Raw genomic sequence first — 25276 nt, 5'->3', positions numbered from 1 at the left:
TCGAATACGCGGGAAAGGTCCCGTTACGGATGTACCTTCAACAAACAGCTGGTTGAACCATCCCGTGTTTCTTCTTTAGCTGAAACTTGACAGGGTTGGGACGCAAACACGCGCAGTCCTTGCTCAACTCACGCAACCCCCTTTCCCTCCCCCCACCCCTCTCTTTCTTTTTCCCATCTTGTTCTTTAAACAGCCCGGCTTCAGCTTCTTGAGATAAAAAAACCTGACGATTCTGACAAGGTGATCCCTTTGGTTCAAGACCAGGAGAACGGCAGCCTTCCAATCACCCCATCCTCTTTTCAACCCTTATACCCACAGACACGTAAGAAATACCTCCTCCCACGACACGTTCCAAAAAAAAAAATTAAATAAAATATTTAAAAAAATTATTTCAAGACGCGACGAGTCCAACACAAACGCCCTTGTCGTTGCAAACAGTAGAGGCAACCAGTACAACCAACATTAGCGTTGGCTTCAAAATCCAGACTCCGTTTGCCTGTATGCTCGTTGATTCGGCCGGTTTATGCGTTAGGTGTCAAAATAGTCTTTGTTTATAATACTCCACTTCCGAGTCTTCCTTCCCCCCTCCCCACCCCTTTCTGTCTTGCGCCTGAGTATATTGAGCATACCTGCTTGGTTTTTTTACCCGCGTGTGCGTTACGGAGAAGACAAATCTCAGAGGGCAATGGGGGCGAAATGTTGACACTCCATCTTCGCTCGATGTGGTATTGGCACCGAGTATTGAGACGTGAATGGCTAGAGAGACGTCGAGAGATGCCGAGATCGAAGAAGCATCGAGTGTCTCCAAGAAAGAACCCATTTTCTTTTTCTTTTTTTTTTCACCAGAGGTGGCCCCATTGGTATGTTGCAATCAAGAGCTAGATTCCCATCACTTTCTTTTTCTATGGAGAAGTCGACCCATATCTTTATTTTTGTCTTTTTGTTGGTTGGAGCCAGAGCATACTCAGGACAAGAGGTAATCTTCTTCCGCCACTTGCGGTAGGTGCTGCTCGCTCTCAATATATACGGCGCAGTTCAATTGTGAGAGTAGCGCCATTATTTTTTCAGCTCCTGTGGCAAGGTAACTCCGCTTGCTCGATTTTGAACAACCAGGGTGAAGAAAGATAGGAAAGAAGGATCTCTCAAGAGGGTTGTATGGGGTTCTATGGTGTTACCACCTACTTCACCTCACGCTAATGCACTGGTGGATCTCGAATTTTGTTCCTCTGCTCTCACTGCTGAAAACTTCGAAACCCTTGTAGATTGCCTAATCCACCAAAAAAAAAAGGGGGGGTTCATCCCTTGAAACCGTGAGTTTTGGCTTCATTCTGAAGCACCTTCTCCTTCTATTTGAACCAGGTATTTGTCAACTGTTGTTGATGAACTAATTATTTTTCGCCGTAATTGGTTGCAAATTGTAAAGAAAAACTTGCATGCAACATCTAGAGATTTGACCAGATTAACAGTCTCAGAAGTACTTTAACAGCTAGTAATGCTGACTTGATGACCCCTTACACCTTGATCTCTTTCTCCAAAATCAAGTCCAGCTAAGCTTGCCAGAAAATGACATACCCGTGAAAGATATCTGGCTTCCCGCTCTCCAGCCCAGTTTGCGAATGTCAATTTTTCAATGTCTGAAATTTTTCCAGACACGGCAGCTCATCATCGCATAGTCACCATCACGAGCACCATCACCACCAGCTAAGAACACATAGACCATGGCAAAGGGCAAGAATAAAAAGAGCGAAAATGTATCCGGCAGTACCCGCAATTCAAACGGTCATAAATCAAAGCAACACCACGTCCGCAAAGGAAGACAGGAAACCGGAGCATCATCTCCATCTTTCACCACCACCACCACCACCGACAACACTACCACCTCCACTTCCGGCGATGCTACATCCACCGCAAAGTACAAGCTCCCCACAAAGCTCGCCATGTGGGATTTCGACCACTGCGACCCCAAACGATGTAGCGGCAAGAAACTCGAGCGGTTGGGCCTCATCAAAAACCTCCGCGTGGGCCAGAAGTTCCAAGGTATAGTAGTTAGCCCCAACGGCAAATCCACCGTTTGTCCCCATGACTTGGAAATCGTGGAAGCCAACGGTGCTGCAGTTGTCGAGTGTTCATGGGCCCGGCTAGACGAAGTGCCATTTGGTAAGATTGGCGGCAAACATGAACGGTTGTTGCCCTATTTAGTAGCGGCCAACCCTGTCAACTACGGCAGACCGTGGAAGTTGAACTGCGTCGAGGCTCTCGCTGCCTGCTTTGCGATTGTGGGCCATATCGACTGGGCAGAGCTGCTCTTGGAGAAGTTCTCGTGGGGGTTGACTTTTTTGAAGATTAATGAGGAGTTGATCCAGGTGTATCAGAAATGTACCGATTCTGAAAGTGTGTTGCAAGCTCAGGACAAGTGGTTGGATAAGATTGAACGGGAGTCGAAGGAGAGGAAAGAGCAGGCGCATAACGGGGACGTTTGGATGTTGGGAAACGTGAACCGCAAGCATGAAGAGGAGGAGCTCGAAGGCAGTGGCAGTGACAGTGGCGATGACGGTGACGGTGAAGGAAGCGAAGTAGAATATGACAACCTCGGTAATGTGATTTCAAAAGGGCAATCCTTGGGAGATAGCGAGAAAGATTATGCCGAGAGTGAGGATGAGAGTGAGAGTGACGTCGAATATGATAAGCTTGGAAATGTCATTCCCAAAAAGCGAGTCTCAATAAATGACGATTCTGATAGCGGGGGGAACGAAGAGGAAGAGCTGCCGATAGAGCTGGAGAAGATAACCTATGACAGCTTGGGAAACATTGTTTCCGAAAAAGTTGGCGCTCTCAGTATATAGCATCCAATATAGACTACAATATAGACCAATTATAATCCAACTATTATCACAACTTACCTCTAGCTGCGGCAGAATTGCGCTTCTTTTGATCTGGCATTCGCTTGTATCCATCTTAGGAGCCCGCTTCAAAACGATGCGCCTAATCGGGGGGCCAACTTTTATCAAAAAGACCACCAGCGCCTATCGCGTAATCTCTAAAAATTTTTCATCTCATTGAAAGGAAAGCGCTTGATGCCCAAATAGGAAGAAAGCGCTCTGGTTAGCTTATAAGAGCCACAGGTCGGTAATCTATAATTTCCATCCTCCCTGCCCCCAACCTCCAGTAATCACTAAGGTAAAAGTATATAAGTTGATTCAAATTTCCTCCCCCCCTTTTCGTCTAGATTAGTCCACCGTCAGTCACATCAACAACATGTCAAAGGGAATTCAAATTGCAATTGATAGAGGCGGAACGTTTTGCGACGTGATCGCTAAATACCCGGGACGAGAAGATTACGTCTTCAAGCTACTATCAGTCGACCCTCAGAACTACAAGGATGCGCCAACCGAAGGCATAAGGCGTGTGTTGGAGCATTTTTCAGGTGAAAAGATCCCCAGGGACGCCAAGCTCAAATTGGACCGGATTCAGAGTATTCGCATGGGTACCACTGTGGCCACCAATGCATTGTTGGAGAGGAAAGGTGCAAAAGTTCTACTTGTTACCACTAAGGGGTTCAAAGATGTGTTGGTGATTGGCAATCAGACAAGACCCGACATTTTCGATTTGACAGCGAAAAAGTTGGGTCATTTGTATGAAAAAGTGCTCGAGATCGATGAGAGAGTCACCATTGCCGGATTTTCAGAAGGAGGCGGTGACAAGTTGAAAGACAATGAAAGTGAAACAGACCCCAGCTGCAAGTTGGAAAAGGGAGTCACGGGCGACAAAATCCGAGTTTTGAAAGAGCCAGATTACCTAGAAGTCGAGAGACAATTGACTGAAGTTTTCAACCAGGGCGAAATCAAAACCGTGGCATTGTCGTTGCTCCATTCGTACGCTTACCCGGCACACGAGGCGCAAGTTGCTGCCATTGCCAAAAAAATAGGCTTTGACGTATCGGTGTCGCATGAATTGCAGCCGATGTTGGGTTTCGTCAACAGAACATCGTCAACGGTGGCCGACGCCTATCTTTCACCAGTGATAAATGACTATGTGCAAAACTTTGGCTCCGGCTTCGAAGGCGGACTCGAGGCATTTGGGAACAAGCTTCTATTCATGCAGTCTAATGGCGGATTGTGTCCCTGGTACAAATTCACGGGATTAAAAGCTATTCTCTCTGGCCCAGCAGGTGGCATGGTTGGCTTTGGTGAGACTTGCTACGATTCGGTGAGCAAAAAGGCCACAATTGGATTCGATGCCGGTGGCACGTCCACCGATGTTTCCCGATACGCGGGCAATTTGGAGCACATTTACGAAACTGTCGTTAGCGAGGTAAACCTTCAAACTCCTCAATTGGACATCTCAACCGTGGCGGCTGGTGGTGGCTCCATGCTATTTTGGAAAAACAACATGTTTGTCACGGGTCCCGAGTCCGCTGGATCTGACCCCGGTCCAGCTTGCTACAAAAAAGGTGGACCATTAACCGTGACAGATGCCAACTTGTTTTTAGGAAGATTGGTGCCTGAAAAATTCCCCAAAATCTTTGGACCAAATCAAGATGAGCCATTAGATTGCGAGATTGTGGCCAAGAAGTTTGAGGAATTGACGCACCAGATCAACAAAGACCAAGAGGTGAAATTGACCCCCGAGGAAGTTGCTAGCGGGTTCTTGAAAGTCGCCGTTGAGTCCATGGCGCGACCAATACGGAACTTGACCGAGGCCAAGGGGCACGATACCGCGCTCCACAATTTGGCCTCGTTTGGTGGCTCCGGTGGCCAATTTGCAGTTTCATTAGCTAAAAACTTGGGCATTTCCAATGTTGCCGTGCACAAGTACTCGTCGTTGTTATCAGCTTACGGGATCCAATTGGCCGACATTGTCATTGAGAAGCAGTCGCCAGCATCCTTGACGTATGCTGAGAATCACCATGTCGTGGATGAAAAGATTGCTGCATTGACTGCCGAGGCCGAAAAGGACTATAAGAGCCAGCACTTAACTGAATTCAAGACCAAGCTCGACGTATTTCTCAACATGAGGTATGTTGGCAGCGACACCCACTTGTTGATCCCCACTAAGTACGGCGAGCATGACGCCGATGTAAAATTCATCGCTAGGCACAAGAGCGAGTATGGTTTCAATTTAGACCGTATGGTGTTGGTTGACGACGTGCAAGTGCTATTGATCGTCGAGTCCAATGACAAGGAGGAGCATAATCCTTACCAAGAGTACGCCAAGTTAAAATCAAAGTCCACCACAGACACTACAACAACCAAGAAGAGTAAAGTTTACTTTGAAGCGGGAGGTTGGACCGATGCTTCCATTTACTCACTATCAGATTTGGAAGTTGGATCGACGGTAGCTGCACCAGCCATCATCATCGACGACACCCAAACGCTATTGATTGAGCCGGGATCAAAAGCCGTAATTTTGACCAATCATGTGCTCATCGATGTTGCCCACGAGGAGAAACCGCAATTATCGAGCACCAGCATCGACCCCATCCAATTATCCGTCTTTGGACACAGATTCATGTCAATCGCCGAGCAGATGGGACGCACATTGCAGCAAACGGCCATTTCCACCAACATAAAGGAAAGACTAGATTTCTCATGTGCGATATTTGACCACAATGGTGATTTGATTGCCAATGCTCCGCATATACCTATCCACTTGGGCTCGATGTCGTATGCTGTCAAGGCGCAAATGAAGATTTGGGAGGGGAAATTGGAGCCAGGCGACGTTTTAGTTTCCAACCACCCAATTGCCGGTGGGTCTCACTTGCCCGATATTACCGTGATTACCCCAGTTCTCAATGACAAGAATGAACCGATCTTTTGGACGGCATCGAGGGGACACCATGCTGATATTGGGTCCATAACTGCAGGTTCCATGCCTCCCAACTCGAAAACTCTTGATGATGAAGGAGCAGCAATTGTCACGCACAAGTTATGCCCTAGGGGAGTATTCGATGAAGCGGGCATCACCAAACTCCTCGTCGATGAGCCGGCGAAGCACCCCGGCGGCTCAGGAACCAGGACCTTGAGCGACAACATTTCCGACTTGAAAGCACAAGTAGCGGCAAACTACAAAGGTATCACCTTGCTCCAGCGGTTGATTGACGATTTCACCTACGAAGTTGTGCGGTTGTACATGAGCGGGATCCAAACCACCGCCGAGATTGCCGTGCGCAATTTGCTCAAGCTAGCGTACGAGAAGTTTGGATCGGGCAATTTGAAAGGTGTCGATTACATCGACGACGGCACGCCGATTGCATTAGCGGTGACAATTGACCCCGAGACGGGCTCGGCCTTGTTTGATTTCAGCGAGACGGGCGATGAAATATACGGCAACTTGAATGCGCCAACGGCGATCCTATACTCGGCCGTCTTGTACGTTCTCCGATGCCTCATCAGCACCGATATCCCATTGAACAATGGGTGCTTGAAGCCAATTGAGTTCAAGACGAGGGAAGGCTCATTGGTGAGCCCGTCGTCGGATGCAGCTGTCGTCGGAGGCAATGTGGAAACCACGCAAAGAATAACCGACGTGATCCTCAAGACGTTCCAAGCAGCCGCAGGCTCGCAGGGAACTTGCAACAATCTCACATTTGGCACCAATGACAAGGAAAACGGCATCTCGTTTGGCTATTACGAGACCATATGCGGCGGCTCCGGCGCAGGGCCCACATGGGATGGCCAATCCGTGGTGCAATGCCACACCACAAACACGAGAATGACAGATGTCGAAGTTTTCGAGAAAAGGTACCCCGTGTTGTTGCACGAGTACTCCGTGAGAGAAAATACCGGAGGCGACGGCCTCCATAAAGGCGGCAACGGTGTCGTTCGAGACATTGAGTTCTTGTACCCCTTGGAAGTTTCGTGTTTGATGGAACGAAGAAGTTTGGCGCCGTATGGGCTATTAGGCGGAGAGGATGGCGCTCGAGGAGTCAATAGCTGGTTTTACAAGCTTGCTGACGGCGAGTACAGACGAAAATCGCTCGGGGGCAAGTGCACCGTGAAAGTGAAAGCAGGGGATAGAATCGTGATTCACACGCCCGGAGGAGGTGGATTTGGGCTGAAGCCAGGCGCCGCTGACGGAGAAGGAAACGACGCAAACGAGGCCAATGGCGTGAATTACCCTGTGGAAAGCTCCAAGCCGACGAGGCTCACTGGATCAGTAGGCATGAGAACTATTATCCAAAACACAAATTAAACACCGGTTTAAATAGATACCTAGAGACAATAGAGGCTTTTACGATTTATGCCATTGTTTCCGTCAACAACCCAACCCAATCCACTCTTCTTTTTTTTTTTTTTTTTTTTTCCTTTTTTGTTTTTTAGTTTTCCCAAATGCAGAGTGGTATGATCGGAGACGTCCCCACAGTCGGATCTGAGTGGTGTCAATGTTGGTGGTTTTTGCAGCCACAGAGTAGGAGAGCCGCACGCGCGATTTGCAACTAGATGCGACAAGGAATTGGAGATTGGGCCCTCTCTTAGTCATCCTCTTAGCGGAACGGGCCGAGTACACGGACCGACAGAGTGAGGGAGTGACTGCCGTTTTTGTCTTTTCTATGGTTGCTTTTTATTTTCCAACGTTGGACGATATCTATCCGCCTAGCTTGCTACTTCGTATATACATATATAGATATATATACAAGCACAGTGCAAATGACCAGTCCGGGCTCTTGCTGCAACTTTCACTTTCGCTCGCATGGTTCCTAGATTGGGTAGATATGGCTCAAGGCTAGCTGGTCTACCGCAGCACTTTAGCAGGAGAGCTATCCATGGCAGCCAGAAGACACGAGGCTCTTCCAGTTTTGGTTCGAGTTTCCAGTATGTTTTGCTCGGGGCTGGTGGCGTGGCAGCTGGATATTTTGTGGGAAAATCGACCAGCTCGGAGATTGTCAGTGGCTCTCACGCTCAACCGGGCCAGCAGCCTAAATTGAGTGATTCTTCGACTGCACCGTTGTCGGTGTTGTCTACACCCGTCTATGCCAACGAGGACCAGTTCCAACAAGGGTTGGACAAGATCATCGATGTTGTGGGCAAGGAGAATGCCCAATTCGACAAGGGGATCCTCGATTCGTTCAACGACTCGTTTTTCTCGACTCACCACCCGCCAAACCCTGAGCAGCAAAGACCCAACGTTTCCATTAGTCCCACCTCCACAGAGCAAGTTTCTCAGATCTTAAAGATTGCCCATGATTACAGAATCCCCGTCGTGGCCAACTCGGGGTTGACCTCGTTGGAAGGACAGAACATCCACACTCGAGGACCGTTTAGTATCTCGCTTTCGTGCGCCAAGATGGACAAGATCATTGCCTTTCACCCCGATGATTTAGATGTAGTCGTGCAACCGGGGGTCGGGTGGCAGGATTTGGACGAGTTTTTGAAAGATGACCCCAAGGGGAAGAATTTGCTCTTTGGGCCTGACCCTGGTATCGGGGCCAATATCGGGGGCATGGTGGGCACTAGCGCCAGTGGCACCAATGCGTTTCGATACGGCACGATGAAGGAAAACGTGGTGAATTTGACTGTGGTGTTGGCCGACGGCACCGTGATCAAGACGAGGCAGAGACCAAGAAAGTCCAGTGCCGGTTATGATTTGACGCGGTTGTTTATCGGGAGCGAAGGAACGTTAGGGGTCGTGACTGAGATCACGTTGAAATTGCACGTGCGTCCAAGATTGGAGTATATCACTACTGTTGCCTTCCCCACGATCAAGGATGCCGCGGCTGCTGCTCAGACTATAATTTCAAGAGGCATCCAGCCAAACGCGATGGAACTACTTAATGACACGATGATGTCGTTTGTCAATGAAATTTCCGACTCGGAAAAGAGATTGGAAAAGCCAACTTTATTTTTCAAGCTTGGCGGTCCCACAAAGGAAGCCATCGAGGAGCAATCGAAAGTCGTCGATGAGATTGCCACTCAGAACCACGCCATTAAGATTGAGAAGAGCACCAATGACGAGCAGAATAACCAATTGTGGGCCGCGAGAAGAAACGGACTCTGGTCGACTTTTGAATACGGGTCGAAAATCTTGGCTGACCCCCAGGATGTGCAGTTATGGACCACCGACGTTGCTGTGCCCGTGTCCAAGTTGGCGAATGTGATTGACGAGATCAACGACGATTTGGTGGAAGATGGATACGAGCACAAGTTTTCGGTGCTTGGACACATTGGAGATGGAAATATTCACTTTTTGATTCTTTACAATTCTCCCGACTATGCAAAGACCCATGTTGCTGTGGATAAGATGGTTAGGCGTGCTCTAAATTATGAGGGTACATGCACAGGCGAGCACGGTGTAGGAGTCGGTAAAAGAATCTACGTTGAGGAAGAGTTGGGAGAACCGACAATTGACTTGATGAGACAAATCAAGTTGGCGTTGGACCCGAGACGGATCTTGAACCCAGACAAGGTGTTTAAGATTGATCCAAAAGACGATCTAGACGAGCAGTTGAACTCTGGCCACATCATAGAAAAACATGAATGTAGACTGAACCATTGACTTGCATATATGTATTCAAATTTATAGACGCAAAAGAATAAAAACAAATTTTATATTCGCTATTTTTTTCTGTTTTGTCCAACCCCTTAATTTGCCTCTCCCCCACGCCACCCCCTAAACTTCATAAATCGTAAAATGATCATCGCGATAAAGGGGAACCATAAAAAAAAAACATCAACAGGTTGCTTGCCATATTGTTTTATTTTGGTTACTTCACATGGCTAGGCAACAATGGACGAGGGGCCCCGTATGCGGAGTCGACAACTGCCGCTCTCGACTATACCGCAACCACGACGGTTTAACCGTCTGCCAATTCGGGCACGTCTTAGAAGGAGCCGTCGAGTTCAACGATGATCAAGATCAAGCCATGGTGACCACGCGAAGATTGAAAGGGGTCTCGGTGGATGAGCGGGGGAAATTAGCGAGCCAGTCCGCGAGCCAGCGGGATTTCTCGAGGACAAGCAACCGGAAACGGGAACGGTTGAGTGGAGCTGAGGCCCAACCGATTCTTTTCCGATGCTTGCAGATTTTATTGAAGGAGGAATTGCGCGCTATGATTAAGTTGTTCTTCCACGATGAGGCTACTCATCAAGACTTGACTTTGTTGGTCCAGACCAACTGGTGCAAACTTGTCACCAAGTTATACAGGCCGGAGAACGGGGAGAACGGGGAGACCTGGGAGACGGGGGAGCAAGCGGAGCAAACAGAGCAAGAGGAGGAGGATGAATCGGATGATGATGAGCTCGAGGTGAGTGGGAGACCGCGAAGGATGGGGCCAGTGTATCTGCAGGTAGGAGCCGACATTTTGGACCTCGTGTTGATCATCTATGTGTCCAACTTGCAGCTTCAAGCGGCCCCGCTCTACCTTTCCGATATCTTGCAATGCATCAAGAGAGACAGGATCCCCTATTTCAAAACGTACCATTTTTTCGCCCAGGAGGACCTCGACCAGCTTCATACGCCTTACTATGCCCGTTTGCAAGGGTTTGGGATCCCGCCACCGATACAAGTCTACAAGCGACTAAATAGACTCAACCCGGTAATCCTCGACTCCAAGCTTTGCATTCCCGTGAGTTTCTACTTTCCATTCATATTCAAAGTGTTGTCGCATGTTTTGCATTTGGACAATGCGCCCACTGCGTTTATGCTAATTGAACAATCTCTCGTGCTGATGGGCAAGACAAGCTTTGAAATCCAAAAGCGAGTCCTAACTATTAGAAAAGTCGTCGATGCGTTCCCCGAAGTATATGTCAGCGTGGTCATCATCTTTATTCTCAAGCTAAATTTCCAGTTTGGCAACCAGAAATTCTTTACTGAAAATTTGGCAAATGCTGCTGAGGATTATGACGATGATCGCGATGGTGATGCTCATCGTGATGACGCGGGTGTGATTGATATGTCAGCTGACCAAACGAGCAGATATTGCGACTGGGTTTATAATCATCTTGTGCCTCAGAAATACAACGAGGTTGCTCAAAGTCAAGAGATGGCCATGGTTCTGAAGCGATTGTTTCAAATCTTTAACGTGAAAGGCTTGGTCCGAGTTGAAAATGACGAAGAAGGAGAAGAGGAAGATGAAGATGAAGATGAGTCTAGTGATGAGTTGTCGAGGAGACCTCTAACAGAGATTCGTGACGCTGCTGAAATTGACGCCATGTTGTTTCGCAAGCTTTCAAACACGGTAAATCTTTCATTGGAGGAACTTCGAAGTGTTTACAGGATGGTGACTAAAAGAATTACAAAAATGAAGAACTTTGGCGAAATGAATTAATCAATGTGGCCCGCAAAGTACAGTCCAGTCGAGCTCACGTGCAGTTCCTATCAATTTTCCAACAGGGGCACGAGCTAGCTACCACATGTGTCCACCACTGGTGGCGGCCACCAGCGGCTCTATCGCCACTCCATTGAGGGTTGCTTTAGACTTGCGCAAGCATTGGCTCGATTCACACCATCAAGAAAAAATAAAAGATCAAGCATGTGGAAGACGTGGTCCGCGACAGATCCGAACAGGGAAACTACAAGGTACCCCGGCCAAGGTCTCACACACTCACCAGGTTTTGCAATGTTGCAAAAAGCCCAACTTCCAGGGCTGGTGTAGTTTGACGTTTTTTAAGACACACGTTTACAGTCCCACTGGAGATGCTCGATTTCAGCCCGACTCTGGCTTTCAATACCATCCACGAAAGACAGTCTCCTCAAGACACTGTTCACACAGCACCGTAGCAGCCAGCAGGGTTCGGGGGATTCAAAGTGGACACGTATATACCACACGCACGGGGCACGTTCTGTGGCTCTTGTTTTTAGCGGCTTACTTCTTTGGGACAAATGCTGTTTTTTTCTTTTTTTTTTTTTTTTTTATTTTTAGGTGGAGATTGAGATCCCCGACAAGATCGTTTACTGAGCCGCACATACCCAACTAGGCATCACGAGCCGCACAGAGTGACGATAGTCGACACCGTCTCCACATTTCCTCCAGTGACTAGTTGAGAACTGTCGAATAAAGTGAGTAACTAATTAGCCAACTACAAGTGACATGTATTGACAAACTCCACTTCGAATTTGGTTAGGAGAAAGTGCTTTTGTCTCTCTTGTGTGTGGGTGTCCCCGTGGGCGCTTGTTATTTGGCTCACCTTTCCCCCGCATTTGATCCTCGATTCGCATCGAAAAGAGCAGGGTTAAAAACCAACAGAAAAAATAAAGTTCGCGATACAACGGGGAAACTCACCTTCGAGGTACGGAGTCAAACAAAGAGGAATAAAGAGAAAAGGAGCAGAAAAAGGCAAAAATTATACTTTAGGAAGTTGGGACGAGTAAAGGGAGTGGCTACGGGGCATGGTGTGGGAAAGGGAGGGGGGCGGGAAGGAGGCCGCTTTAGTCTCAAGGGATCATTGGCGACGTTAGCGGAGGAGTATCAGTCTCACTTGTAAGAAAATAATGACTCCTTCTTTTTATAAATACCGATAGATTGCCCTTTTGCCCACCACCACCCCGTCTTTACTACTTTTCTTTGTCCATTTGCCCATTTGGTCTTACAAACACCAATTCATCTTTTCTGATTAAAGAAGAAAAAAAAAATATAACAGCCATGAGTCAAGAATTACCATTGCACGTGACAGTGAAGATCCCAACGGGTACCGAATACCAGCAACCTACTGGTTTGTTTATCAACAACGAGTTTGTCTATCCTAAGCAGAAGAGAACCTTCAAGGTCATTTCGCCAGTCAACGAAGAGGAAATCACTTCGGTTTACGAGGCACTTCCTGAAGATGTCGATGTGGCTGTAGAGGCTGCTCGTGAAGCTTACAAGAGTTGGTCCGTTGCACATCCATCCAAGAGAGCCGCCGTCTTGTACAAGTTGGCCGAATTGGTTGAAAAGAACGCCACCCTCTTGTCGGAAATTGAGACTTTTGACAACGGTAAATCCGTGCTGAACTCTAGAGGCGATGTTGCCTTGACTGCCGCGTACTTCAGATCTTGCGCCGGTTGGTGTGACAAGATCAAGGGTAATTTGATCAACACCGGCGAGGGCTACTTGAACTACACCCAGAGAGTGCCCTTGGTTTGCGGTCAGATCATCCCATGGAACTTCCCATTGGCGATGTTGTCGTGGAAATTGGGTCCCGTCTTGGCTTCTGGTTCTACCACCGTTTTGAAGTCTGCCGAAAACACCCCCTTGTCTGCATTGTACATTGGTAAATTGTTGGTTGAAGCTGGTATGCCCAAAGGTGTCGTCAATATCATTTCAGGGTATGGTAACCCAACTGGTGCCGCTATTGCTTCTCACCCTAAATTGGACAAGGTTGCATTCACCGGTTCCACCGCTGTTGGTAAATTGATCATGAAGGCTGCTGCCGAGTCCAACTTGAAAAAGGTCACTTTGGAGTTGGGTGGCAAATCTCCAAACATCATCTTTAACGATGCTGACGTTGACGCTACTATCCAGCACTTGATCAATGCAATCTTTTACAACTCGGGTGAAGTGTGCTGTGCCGGTTCTCGTATTTTGATCCAGTCGGGAGTATACGACCAAGTTGTGGCCAAGTTCAAAGCCGCAACCGAAAAGATCAAACTCGGCGACCCATTTGACCCTGAAACATTTATGGGCTCGCAAGTCTCTGAAGTACAATTGTCCAAGATTTTGAGCTACATCGAGGCAGGTAAAGAACAAGGTGCCAAGCTTATCACTGGAGGAAAACGTTGCGACAAGAAGGGTTTCTTTCTTCAACCAACCATCTTTGCCGATGTTGACAACAACATGAGGATTGCCAAGGAAGAGATCTTTGGCCCCGTTGTCAGTGTCATCAAGTTTGAGACGGTTGAAGAAGCTATCGAGTTGGCCAACAACACCGAGTATGGTTTGGCTGCTGCTATCCACACCCTTGACATCAACAAGGCCGTTCACGTGTCAAACAACATCACCGCAGGTACCGTGTGGGTCAACACATACAACGACTTTGACGTTATGGTGCCATTTGGTGGTTTCCACTCTTCTGGTTTCGGTAGAGAAATGGGTGAGGAAGTGTTCCAAGAATACACCCAGATCAAGGCTGTTAGAATGAAGATCAACAAGCCCGACTCCAAAATGTAAGTAGAACAAAAAAAAAAATGCACGATGATGAAGAGCAAAAAGTTCTCGACTTTTATATCTATTCTTCTGCAAGCCCAGTTTCGTAACGGGTGGAGGCTTTTAGCCCAGTTCCAATTTTCTGCTATTGTTACTGTTTCTGTTACTGTAAACGCGGTACGTGCATGAAAAGCCCTTCGGCATTTGAGTCGAATCGACGCTAGAATAGTTTCGGAATGTGGTTTTGAATCTTTCTTTTTGCAGCCATTGCGCCAGACAAACAAAGTCGCCCAGACCACAACAAAACAGCACCCGTACTGGAACCAACAAAACAAAAAAAAAAGAGAGAGAAAGAAACATAACAGCAACAATTTTACAAATCTGCAGCACCTTCGCTTGATGCAATCGGAGTTCATGACGCAGGATGTGCAAATCCATCTGACAGGGATAATAACCCATCCCCTCAAACAAAAAAAAAAACAGATGATGATGATGGTGGTGATGGTTTTCGGTATAATTTAGTAGTGGGGTTGAATTTTAATTGCTGAGGATGCTGGGCAGGGTATAAAAAGGACGGCACACAACACAACTTTGCTAAACCTACCACGAGGGAAGGGGGAGTTTCCACTGAAAACTACGTCATTTCTTCCTGAATTTTCTTATTAGCAATCGATTGAATCAGGGTATTCCCAACAAGAAATTGTTTTTGAAAAAAACTAACATGTTGGTCAAGAACGGTATAAAAGCTGGTTTTTGCACTCGATTCTTGGTGCCACGCAGAGCATTCACCGCTACAGCCAAAATGGGTCAGGAATTGCCATTAAAAGTCACAGTTAAAATCCCAACGGGTACCGAATACCAGCAACCTACTGGTTTGTTCATCAACAACGAGTTTGTCCGTCCTAAACAGAAAAAGACTTTTGAAGTCATCTCGCCAGTCAACGAAGAGAAGATCACCGACGTTTACGAGGCACTCGAAGAAGATGTCGATGTGGCTGTAGATGCTGCTCGTGAAGCGTACAAGTCCTGGTCGTCCGTCACACCTGACACCAGAGCCCGCGTCTTGTACAAGTTGGCCGATTTGATCGAGGAGAATGCCCAATTGTTGGCTGAGATTGAGACTTTTGATAATGGTAAATCGCTTCAAAACTCCAAGGGCGACGTTGCTTTGACCGCGGCATATTTTAGATCTTGTGCTGGATGGACCGATAAGATCTTGGGCAACTTGATCAACACCGGCGAGGGCTACTTGAACTATACTCAAAGAGTTCCATTAATTTGCGGTCAGATCATCCCATGGAATTTCCCAATCTTGATGTTGTCGTGGAAATTGGGTCCCGTCTTGGCCTCTGGCTCGACTACTGTTTTGAAATCCGCTGAGTCTACTCCATTGTCGGCTTTGTACATTGCCAAGTTATTAGTCGAAGCAGGTATGCCAAAGGGTGTCATTAACATTATTTCCGGTTTCGGCAAGACTGCTGGTATGGCCATTGCCTCGCACCCCAAGTTGGAAAAAGTCGCATTCACTGGTTCGACAGGTGTTGGTAAATTGATCATGAAGGCCGCTGCCGAGTCCAACTTGAAAAAAGTCACTTTGGAGTTGGGTGGCAAATCTCCAAATATTGTTTTTGATGATGCTCACCTTGAAAACACCGTGCAAAATTTAGTCAATGCAATCTTTTACAACTCAGGTGAGGTGTGCTGCGCTGGTTCGCGTGTTTTGATCCAATCGGGAATCTACGACACAATCTTGGCTAAATTCAAGGAAGCTGCCGAGAACCTCAAAGTTGGTAATCCATTTGACCCCGAAACTTTTATGGGTGCTCAAGTCTCTGAAGGTCAATTGTCCAAGATTTTAAACTACATTGAGATTGGAGAGAAAGAAGGTGCGAAATTGGTTACTGGTGGAAAGAGGAAAGACGGTAAAGGTTTCTTCCTCGAACCAACTATTTTCACTGACGTTAAGGAACACCACAGGATTCAAGAGGAAGAAATTTTTGGTCCTGTTGTCACTGTGATTAAATTTGACACCGTCGAAGAGGCGATTGCTTTGGCTAATGACTCAGATTACGGTCTTGCTGCCGGTATCCACACCACCAACGTCAACACCGCCATCCATGTGGCTAACAAAGTCAATGCAGGAACCATTTGGGTCAACACGTACAACGATTTCAACCCCATGGTGCCATTCGGCGGCTTCCACTCCTCTGGTATCGGTAGAGAAATGGGTGAAGAAGTCTTTCACGAATATACTCAGTGTAAAGCTGTTAGACTCAAGTTGCTCCTTCCACAGTAGATTACTCATCTAGAGATTTACCTGAAAAATAAAAATTAAATAGAATAAAAAAAAATGTCTCTCATTTGAATCATACCTAGGATAATTGTAAACTTCTCTCAAACAGGATTATTCCCTCTTTTTTTTTTTTCCTTCATTTCACAAGCTGATCCAGTAGACCGTAATCAATAATGCAGAAACTGATGCATTAGGCGGGATCTGGACACCGGCAGGCCCCTCTTTTCCAATTACGTTTTCTTGGTGACTTTCAATTTGATCTCCACCAGCTGCTGTTACTTGAGCACTTGCACCGCCAACTTCCTCCTCCGCCGCCGTGGCACTCGGAGCAGTCTCTTTGTCCTCACCGTTGACTTCCTCGGCAGCTTGCATTTGCGACTCCCCAGACTCCAACTTTGTATCCTTCTCCGCCCCAGCCGACCCCTTCAGCACCCCCGGCAGCAGCAGCAGCTTCAACGACTCTTTCTTTATCTGCACAGTAACACACCCATCCTTCGCCGAATCCCAAAACGCAGCGAAATCAGTATCTATCTTCAAATCGAGATCTTGCTGGCCGATATAGAAGTTGGTGAAATGGACAATGAACTTGTGCTTCGAGGAACTCCGATCCAACGCTTGCCCAATGACAGCAACTAATTCAGTAGGGTCGATTTCCTTTTTATCCTCAATGATCGCGAGCAATTGGTCCTCCGCGAATGGCGGCTGTGCGCACTTCGACCTGCCTGTGATGGTGACCGTTGACATAGTTTTGCAATAACCCGGCGGCGATGATGTTGGTGATTGTGTAGGTGTAGGTGAAGGCAGTGGTGATTGGGGTGGTGATATCTCGGGTATATCCTGGTGTCAACGGACCGAAAAATTATTTGCCAGCGCCAACTTTTTTTTTTTTTCAACTTTTCGGAGTTATTTTCTTTTCGTTTCTTTGATTGAGTCGCTGGTGGTAGATAGTTTACCCTTACTCTCTGGCGAATTGGCAAAAAGCAAGGGTCCAGTCAAAGTCCAAAAGGACAAAGGACAGAAAAGAAAAAAAAATAGCGAAAACTCCAGAGGAACAGGATGGTGTTGAGTTTCTTTCGACGGAAGGAAGATAGCGAGTCGAGCGCGAGAAGCCAAACACCTGAAGGCGCTTCAGTTTCAACAAAGGATACGTCTACTAGCGGGATCAGTAGCAGTAGTAATAATAGTAGCGGGAGTGTTGATGGCGGTGATGGCGGACCAAAATTGACAAAGCGCCAGATTCCCTTTGAAGAACCGGTGAATCCTTCTACAACACCGCCCAAGTTCGATCTAACTGAAGAGCAGGAGAAGCTCTACAGGCAATTGCTCGAGCATTACCAGGATTACATCACCAGGGACATTGTGGTGAACGACTCACATAACGCAGCGACACATCCGATAACCGAAGAAGAGCTCGCGTGGCTTACAAAGGAGTGTTTCTTGAGATACTTGCGTGCCAGCAAATGGAAATTGGACACCGCCATCCGGAGACTTCACGAGACGATTGTATGGAGGCGAACATTCGGTGTCGTCAACATCCCCAACGTTTCCGACCCCAAAAAACTCATCACGGCCGATTTGGTATCCCATGAAAACGAAACGGGCAAGCAATTGATTGTCGGATACGACAACGACAACCGACCTTGTCTTTACCTACGCAATGGCTACCAAAACACCTCGGGTGGGATAGGACAAGTGCAGCATTTGGTGTTTATGTTGGAACGCGTGATCCACTACATGCCCCCAGGCACAGATAATCTTGCACTTTTGATTGACTTTAAAGGCGCTCCGCCGGAGATGAAGTTGTCTTCGAAGTTTCCCTCGATTTCCACAACGCAACAATGTCTTCATATTTTGCAAAGCCATTACCCGGAGAGATTAGGTCGAGGCTTATTCACCAACATTCCCTTGATTGGCCAAGCGTTTTTCAAAGTCGCTGGTCCGTTTATTGACCCATACACGAGGCTGAAAACAATCTACGATCAGCCTTTTGCCAACTTTGTCCCCGCGGAGCAATTGGATAAGGAGTTTCTGGGGCTTATGGATTTCGAATACGTCCATGATATTTATTGGCCGGTGATGAATGAGATTGCTGATCGAAAGTTCAAGTTGTACATGGATAATTTCAGACGGCTTGGCTCGCGGATTGGATTGAGTGAGTATGATTTACGCAGAAATCCAACTAATGTAGCAGCGTGAAATTTAAGGAGCCAGGCCACATGGCGTGGCAAATATATAGTAGGGTGATTGATAGAGTAAAATAGATGTTTAAATTTGAAAATGGAGTAAACCGGTGAAACTCTGTCTCACATTTGATGATAATTTTTTTTCCATCCTCAATAGATGCAAGACGTGATTACTGTCACCGTCACCAAACACCATCTCTAGCATAAAAAGCACGTCCCCCCCCCCTGATGGTTCTTAGTGTACTCACCGTCATATCTCATCTGGAGCAGCTTGCAAAAGAGACTGTTGCCAAAACAGAAAAGTTCATCGTGGAGACACTAAACATCGATGCATCGACGCTCCAATCCAAGCAACTCTCGGCACGTGCGTTGGACTACTACTTTGACACAGAAGACCTCGACAGTGTTCGAGATCTAGTGAAATCGCAATGCCTCAAACAGGACTATGACCTCGTGATCCAGCCAGTCTCCACTAGACAAAACAAGAAGTTATTCATCTTTGATATGGATTCAACTTTAATTTACCAAGAGGTGATTGAGCTCATTGCCGCATACGCGGGCATCGAGGATAGAGTAGCTGAAATCACCAACCGTGCAATGAACGGCGAGCTAGACTTCAACGAAAGCTTACGGGAGAGAGTCGGCTTATTACGCGGCATCAATTCATCCACGATATGGAAGGAGTTGGAAGACAAAATTGAAATCACCAATGGCGTTCGGCCCTTGACGACGGCGTTGCACAAATTAGGATGCATCATGGGCGTATGCTCCGGTGGATTCATCCCCTTGGCGGAACACATCAAGAACCAGCTCGGGTTGGACTACGCCTACGCCAACAGATTGGGCACCGACGAGAACAACATCTTGAATGGCGAAACCATTGGCGAAATCGTCAATGGCGACAAAAAGGCCGAGTTGTTGTTGGAGATTGCCCGTAGGCATAATATCCAGCCTCGAGACGCGGTGGCGATTGGCGATGGCGCTAACGATTTGAAAATGATGTCCGTGGCTGGGTTTGGAATTGCGTGGAATGCTAAACCAAAAGTCCAGTTGCAGGCGCCGGCGTGCTTGAACACGGAGTCCTTGTTGGATGTCTTGTATATAATGGGCCACACCGAAGAAGAAATCAATAAACTTATAGAATAGAATAGAAAGTCTATCTGTACAATTTTTTTTTTTATCATCCCACGATTTTCCCCTTTACTACGCCCATCACACCATTGAATAGCAAAACGTCCATGCCAACTTCTAGTTGGTTCATAGTGATCAACTCCTCCTCGATCAAGTTTCTCCGTAGCAAGAAATGTCGCGTCACGCCACATAGACAACCGGAGCTCAAAAGCGGGGTTATCCACCGCTTATCTGATTTCCGTTGAATCGCGACATTGCTGATTGACCCTTCCATAAGTTGGTCTTGGGTGTTGAAAAGCAACACTTCTTCTATCCCCGGGTTCAAACCGGGCAAAATGGCGCGGGCCGTGTTGTAAACGTCTCTTTTTGTAGTCTTGAAGGACGTGAAAGGCGACATCAAGGTCGAGTTCTTGTTCAAGTAGACATCCCAAACTATATCCTCAGCACCGTCACTGGTGCCGAAATTATGCAAGTATTCTAGTCCACCAATATCGACATTAACACCAAAATTAACCCCGGCTTTAGGGTATAAAGGCCCAAGAAGATTCAATCTATTTGTGGTGTCGTGAATCTCCAACACTGCCGACCCATCGAGCTTGAACAAGCCTCTAATTTTATAAGGCATAAACACAATCTTGCCCAGGCTCCGTAGACTTTCAACCAATTGCTTCCACAATATTTCTTGAGTCACTTCGAAATCCATCGCGGTTCCATAGAGGTTGTGGAAAAACTCAAAAGTGAAGTTGAGTCTAGCAACATGCTCTTCTAGTAGAAAGAAATTCTGTCGTGTTATATCTTCATAGCTTAGCGGTGTAATTTCGGAAAGGTTGGGGTCGTATCTGATGGTTGCAAGAACTTGGAAATCCAGTGTTGGATCCGGCCCAAGACTAGGAAAATGCCTTACCATGTAGTCCGAGTAAATGTCGCATAGATTTCCATCGAGCTTACTGGGCATGGTATTTGCTAGCCTCATCTGCTATGGGGGGAGGGTGGGTTAAGGTTTATACCGCTAAGGTGGTGAAGTTTAAAAACAAAGAGGCACGAGTCGAGGGTTTCCAAGCGCCAGAGTCACGTGCGCGGCTCTTTGATTGCAAGTTAATCAAACAGTGATGGCGTTTATCAGTTGAAACAGTTTTATACAGTAAATAAACAGCTCAAGGTCAACATTCAATACGGCCTAAACCTTTTCTTTTCCTTCATCAACCGAACTTTTTCCTGGTCCGCCTTGTATTTATTCAACAACTCATTCATTTCATCCTTCTTGCGCTGTCGTAATTGGAACCTATAGAAATCCTGCGTTTCCTTTTTCTTCAATTTCGCTTTGGCCTTTTCGCTTTCCACCGTGCTGGCCAATTTCTGTTTACCCAATATTCCGGCTTTTGTCTTTCGATGCGAGCCAACAACCAAGGTGAACCCATCTTCGTCGACCAAGTTGGCCTGGTCCTGTAGCTCCTCCATGCTTTGCTTTTCAGCTCTATCAAAGTCTGCGAGGGCCTGCAGTACTTCTGCAGCCAACTGCTCGCTATCAAGCACATCCAGTTTCAATTTTGCCAAGTAATACGCCGCCGACGACGATGGTGACGTCGCGCCGGCGAGGGGCCACGTTGTTAGCTGTGCTGACGCAGATAGTTTTTTCAACGCACTAAAGGCAAGCTGGAACGAGGCCCTGTCGATAAACGTGACAACTGCCGAGTTCTTGGGCAATTTACTAGCTGCTTCGTCGATGTTGTTCACCGGCAAATCGGAGGTGAGTTTGGTCAAATTTATCCAGACATCCTCGGGACAGTTTGTGAGATACGACGGAGTGAAGGACTCTATAGTTGCGCCCAAGGCGACCGTTTGGAAATACCTTCTTACCACGGATAAATCACTCATGACCGGCAAATTTGCCATGAACAAGGACCGATCGCCAGGCCCCTCACTGGCTTGGTTCTTTGCGTCGTGTTTCTTGTAGAAAACATACTGCTTTGATTTCCGCTCGGGAAAGCTAACCGGTAGGACCTGAAACCCCTTTATTTCAAACTTTCCCATCTCCAAAGTATATGTACCTTCCTTCTACTTCAAATGAGGCCTAGATGTCCAGCAAACATGGACTTTCGAAAGATGAATCTCCCAGAGATGGTTGGGTAGTGTAGATGAGGCCTAATTGCCCATGTTGAAAAATCTCTTCTTCAGCGAAGAGAGCGTGCGGTGCCACTACTAAGAGTGCCACCACTACTACTAACTACTATCACTAGTACTCAGTACTAACAGGAACCCTTCCATCTCATAATATACGGTTATATACAAAGATATTTTGCAACCCATCTTGATAGCAAAAACCGTTCCAAGCGCAGGACAATCAATACAATCGACTCACACCAAACACGTCCGATCCACTTACTTTGTACGTATACTTTTCCACCTCTATAGCCCATTGTTGAGTCTTTTGGCGGGTTGAAAATAAAAATAAAAGAAAGAATGGATAAGCAGTCTTTACTCAAGGCTCTAGCGGGGACACTTGATCCAAATAAGCACATTAGAAAAACCAGTGAAGAAGCACTTCACACTTATGAGCAGCAGCCGGGGTTTACAAGCTATTTACTAGACTTGATTACTGAACGCGACGTTCAGCAAGGAACTCAGATATCGGCGGCTATTTTCTTCAAAAATAGAATCAGCAATTTTTGGGTGCAGCCAGAGAGCTCGAAACAAGCTGTGTCGTTCTTTATCAAGGAGAACGAGAAGTCCAATATCAAGAGCAAGTTGGTTGCAACTTTGGTCAAGACGTATGCCATTCATCAAGTCAAATTTTCCTTGGCGAGCGCGCTAAACAGCATTCTAGATCACGACAAGTGGGATGAATTGATCCCACTTGTTTCCAGCTTGCTCCAATCTCAGGATAAAGACCAGATCTTCACGGGGTTGATTTGTCTATACGAATTGGTCAAGAGCTACAGATGGTCGGGGCTTGAGTCGAAGTGCTTTGTCAATCCAGTTATGGAGGACATCACCCAGCAATTATTCCCCATAATAGAGTCGTTGGCGAACACCATTTTAAACAGCGAAAACAGCAACACGACAAGTGACGAAATGCTCTATCTCATTGTCAAGTCGTTTAAAAATGCAACTTTTTCCAGTCTACCATCGTATTTCCAAGATACAAACAAATTGGGACTCTGGTGCCAGATTCAAATCATGATTATCAAAAAACCGCTCCCACGAGAAGTATTGGAGGAAGATACGATTGAGCAACGTCTGACAAACCCACGAGTTAAAGCAGTCAAGTGGTGTTTTGCCAACATGAACCGATTAATCAACAGACACGGTGGTGGTATATTATCAGCCAAAGCTGACCCTGCGTTCATCTCGGCGTTTCTCAGCAATTTTGTTCCTCAGATTTTAAACGCATATTGGAATATAATCGAGGACTGGGCTTCGAAAAAAGTGTGGTTGAGTCCCGTTTCCATGTTTTACATGATTTCATTCTTGGAGCAAGTGGTGGAGACACTGTGTTGGCCATTGGTGAAGGAGAAACTAGACGCAATCACGAAGCACCTTGTGCTTCCATCCTTGCAGGCAACTGAAGAAAGTGTCGAAATCTATGAAGATGACCCTAACGAGTATATTAGAAGATATTTCGACCTCAATCGTGAACAAAAGACGGCTGACATTGCTGCAATCAACTTTATCAACAGGTTGGCAAACAAAAAATTTGAAGAAACCATCAATTTGTTGTTTAGCGTCATCAATGAAGTATTTACAGAGAGAACCAACAACCGCAGTAATTTGGAAACGGCATTGAAAACAGAGAGTGCGTTGCGTGTATTGTCTACCATTTCGTATAGGTTAGATGACGCTGGCTCGCCATGCAGAGGCCAGATTGATGCCGTTATCGACATGTTTGTCAACCCTGAATTGTCGCTGGAGCAATGTAAAAGAACACCTTGGCTCACAGCTAGAGCTTGTGACACCATAGCCATGTTTCATACTCACACCTACAGTGATGCCAATGTCTTGGCAAAAGTGTTTCAAAATGTCATTGGGTGCTTCCAAGACGATTCTCAGTTCCCCGTACAATTAACCGCGGCCGACGCCTTGGCCACGCTTGTCAATGAGGATTCCGTTGCTGAGCAAATAGCTTCGCAAGCGCCTCAATTGATGGAAAATCTTTTGGAAAAATCCAAGAAATACGAAAGCGATATTCTTACAAATGTCATGGACACGTTTGTTGAGAAATTTGCCACCAACTTGGAGCCATACGCGGTTGAACTCGGGGAGAAGTTGTCAAATGAGTTTATTCGCTTGGGGAATGAGATATTGGAGCAACAATCTTCGGGACGTGTAGAAGAAGATAAGGAATACCAAGCAGGCGGATTGCTCAACACATTGACCACCTTGGTGATTTCCATGTCGAATGCAAAAGAAGTTGGCGAGCTGTTGGAAAGAGCATTGAAAGACTTGATTGTGTTTGTTCTTGAAAACGCCATGGTGGTGTTTTTGACAGATGTGGTTGAGATCATGGAGTCCTTGATCAACTTGAGAAATGGAGTGTCTCCCGTAGCATGGTTGATTTACCAAGTTGTCATTGAATCGTTTGAAACTTATGCGTTTGAATACTTTGACCAGTTGCAACCATTTTTCGCCAGCGTAATCAACAAGGGTTTCACCGACCCCAACTTGACCGCGCAGGACACCCACTTCCAGTCGTTGATGACTGTGTGCTTCAATGTTTTGAAGCTGGATGAGGTGGATCCAGTTTTTGCCCACTATGCCTTTGAAGACATTGAATTGACGGTGTTGGCAATGAACACCCGGCTAGCATCTTTTAACATTATTCCAAACTTGCTACTGGAGATATCTGACATATACAGTGCCTTGGACGCGGTGGACGCCTTTGATGGCCACATGTTGCACAGACTCTCGTATTTGAAGGTCTTGTTGGCAACAATCTATGTCGATCCAACAAACACAATCCAGTTCATCTCCTCCAAAGGCTACTTTAACGAGTTTTACAAGTTGTGGATCAGGCATAGCAGCGATTTCCAGAGTGTCTACGGCTGCAAATTACAGATATTGGCCGCGCTCTCCATCATCCGAAGCGATGTCATCAAGCAGATTTCCGACGACTTGGTGGGCGAGACAGTGGACTTGTTGTTGGCCAATGTGGCCACTTTACCCAACGCAATCAAGACTAAGAATGTCATTCTCATGAACGAGGTGAGCCAAAAGGAGCAAATCAAGGGCGCCGAGCAGTTGGGCAACGAGTACGACAAAGTCGCCGATTTGGAAGACGAGTACGAGTTGGATGAAGCGGAAATGGAAGCGTTGAAGGAAACGCCTCTCGATAAAGTCAATGCGTTTGAAGAATTCGTCAACACATTTCTCGCGATCAAACAGAATGATACTGAAAAGTATCAAGTGTTGTTTAGCGATTTAGACGAGGGAAAGAATCAGCTCATCAACGAGTTGATCAAGATCACTCAGAGCACTGCCTAGCTTGAAACATTCAACGAATCAAGTCAAATATATTAGGCAAAGTAAATAAATTAAATAGAGTGGAAAATGGAAATTGCATTATATATATCGCATGTTGGAAATATGTCAAAAGAAAGACAAAAAACGGTAGCATTT

General features: G+C 46.6%; 12 protein-coding genes across 12 annotated transcripts; 9 read left to right on the top strand and 3 right to left on the bottom strand. All coding sequences in view use genetic code 12, as the record gives it.

Moving 5' to 3' along the window:
* Positions 1–1718: 1718 nt before the first annotated feature.
* LODBEIA_P44240 (uncharacterized protein) lies at positions 1719–2843 on the top strand (the record flags this gene model as incomplete). The annotated part of the gene is made up of 1 exon (XM_066974644.1): positions 1719–2843. The coding sequence occupies one exon, from the start codon at positions 1719–1721 to the stop codon at positions 2841–2843; it is 1125 nt and encodes a 374-aa protein (XP_066831362.1).
* Positions 2844–3255: 412 nt separating this feature from the next.
* Positions 3256–7191, top strand: LODBEIA_P44230 (uncharacterized protein; the record flags this gene model as incomplete). The annotated part of the gene is made up of 1 exon (XM_066974643.1): positions 3256–7191. One exon carries the CDS (start codon positions 3256–3258, stop codon positions 7189–7191), a length of 3936 nt encoding a protein of 1311 aa, XP_066831361.1.
* Positions 7192–7689: 498 nt separating this feature from the next.
* Positions 7690–9492, top strand: LODBEIA_P44220 (uncharacterized protein; the record flags this gene model as incomplete). The annotated part of the gene is made up of 1 exon (XM_066974642.1): positions 7690–9492. One exon carries the CDS (start codon positions 7690–7692, stop codon positions 9490–9492), a length of 1803 nt encoding a protein of 600 aa, XP_066831360.1.
* A 217-nt stretch (positions 9493–9709) lies between these two features.
* Positions 9710–11263, top strand: LODBEIA_P44210 (uncharacterized protein; the record flags this gene model as incomplete). Its single annotated transcript, XM_066974641.1, has 1 exon — positions 9710–11263. The coding sequence occupies one exon, from the start codon at positions 9710–9712 to the stop codon at positions 11261–11263; it is 1554 nt and encodes a 517-aa protein (XP_066831359.1).
* A 1314-nt stretch (positions 11264–12577) lies between these two features.
* LODBEIA_P44200 (uncharacterized protein) lies at positions 12578–14080 on the top strand (the record flags this gene model as incomplete). Its single annotated transcript, XM_066974640.1, has 1 exon — positions 12578–14080. One exon carries the CDS (start codon positions 12578–12580, stop codon positions 14078–14080), a length of 1503 nt encoding a protein of 500 aa, XP_066831358.1.
* A 697-nt stretch (positions 14081–14777) lies between these two features.
* LODBEIA_P44190 (uncharacterized protein) lies at positions 14778–16352 on the top strand (the record flags this gene model as incomplete). The annotated part of the gene is made up of 1 exon (XM_066974638.1): positions 14778–16352. The coding sequence occupies one exon, from the start codon at positions 14778–14780 to the stop codon at positions 16350–16352; it is 1575 nt and encodes a 524-aa protein (XP_066831357.1).
* A 138-nt stretch (positions 16353–16490) lies between these two features.
* LODBEIA_P44180 (uncharacterized protein) lies at positions 16491–17093 on the bottom strand (the record flags this gene model as incomplete). The annotated part of the gene is made up of 1 exon (XM_066974637.1): positions 16491–17093. One exon carries the CDS (start codon positions 17091–17093, stop codon positions 16491–16493), a length of 603 nt encoding a protein of 200 aa, XP_066831356.1.
* A 312-nt stretch (positions 17094–17405) lies between these two features.
* LODBEIA_P44170 (uncharacterized protein) lies at positions 17406–18545 on the top strand (the record flags this gene model as incomplete). The annotated part of the gene is made up of 1 exon (XM_066974636.1): positions 17406–18545. One exon carries the CDS (start codon positions 17406–17408, stop codon positions 18543–18545), a length of 1140 nt encoding a protein of 379 aa, XP_066831355.1.
* Positions 18546–18760: 215 nt separating this feature from the next.
* LODBEIA_P44160 (uncharacterized protein) lies at positions 18761–19678 on the top strand (the record flags this gene model as incomplete). The annotated part of the gene is made up of 1 exon (XM_066974635.1): positions 18761–19678. The coding sequence occupies one exon, from the start codon at positions 18761–18763 to the stop codon at positions 19676–19678; it is 918 nt and encodes a 305-aa protein (XP_066831354.1).
* A 34-nt stretch (positions 19679–19712) lies between these two features.
* LODBEIA_P44150 (uncharacterized protein) lies at positions 19713–20636 on the bottom strand (the record flags this gene model as incomplete). The annotated part of the gene is made up of 1 exon (XM_066974634.1): positions 19713–20636. One exon carries the CDS (start codon positions 20634–20636, stop codon positions 19713–19715), a length of 924 nt encoding a protein of 307 aa, XP_066831353.1.
* Positions 20637–20830: 194 nt separating this feature from the next.
* Positions 20831–21694, bottom strand: LODBEIA_P44140 (uncharacterized protein; the record flags this gene model as incomplete). The annotated part of the gene is made up of 1 exon (XM_066974633.1): positions 20831–21694. One exon carries the CDS (start codon positions 21692–21694, stop codon positions 20831–20833), a length of 864 nt encoding a protein of 287 aa, XP_066831352.1.
* A 429-nt stretch (positions 21695–22123) lies between these two features.
* Positions 22124–25141, top strand: LODBEIA_P44130 (uncharacterized protein; the record flags this gene model as incomplete). Its single annotated transcript, XM_066974632.1, has 1 exon — positions 22124–25141. The coding sequence occupies one exon, from the start codon at positions 22124–22126 to the stop codon at positions 25139–25141; it is 3018 nt and encodes a 1005-aa protein (XP_066831351.1).
* Between the last annotated feature and the right edge of the window lie 135 nt (positions 25142–25276).

The sequence above is a fragment of the Lodderomyces beijingensis genome (assembly GCF_963989305.1).
Source record: "Lodderomyces beijingensis strain CBS 14171 genome assembly, chromosome: 5".
Taxonomy (NCBI): domain Eukaryota; kingdom Fungi; phylum Ascomycota; class Pichiomycetes; order Serinales; family Debaryomycetaceae; genus Lodderomyces; species Lodderomyces beijingensis.
Note: the sequence above shows the minus strand (reverse complement) of the source record. Positions and strands in the feature narration are given on the sequence as shown.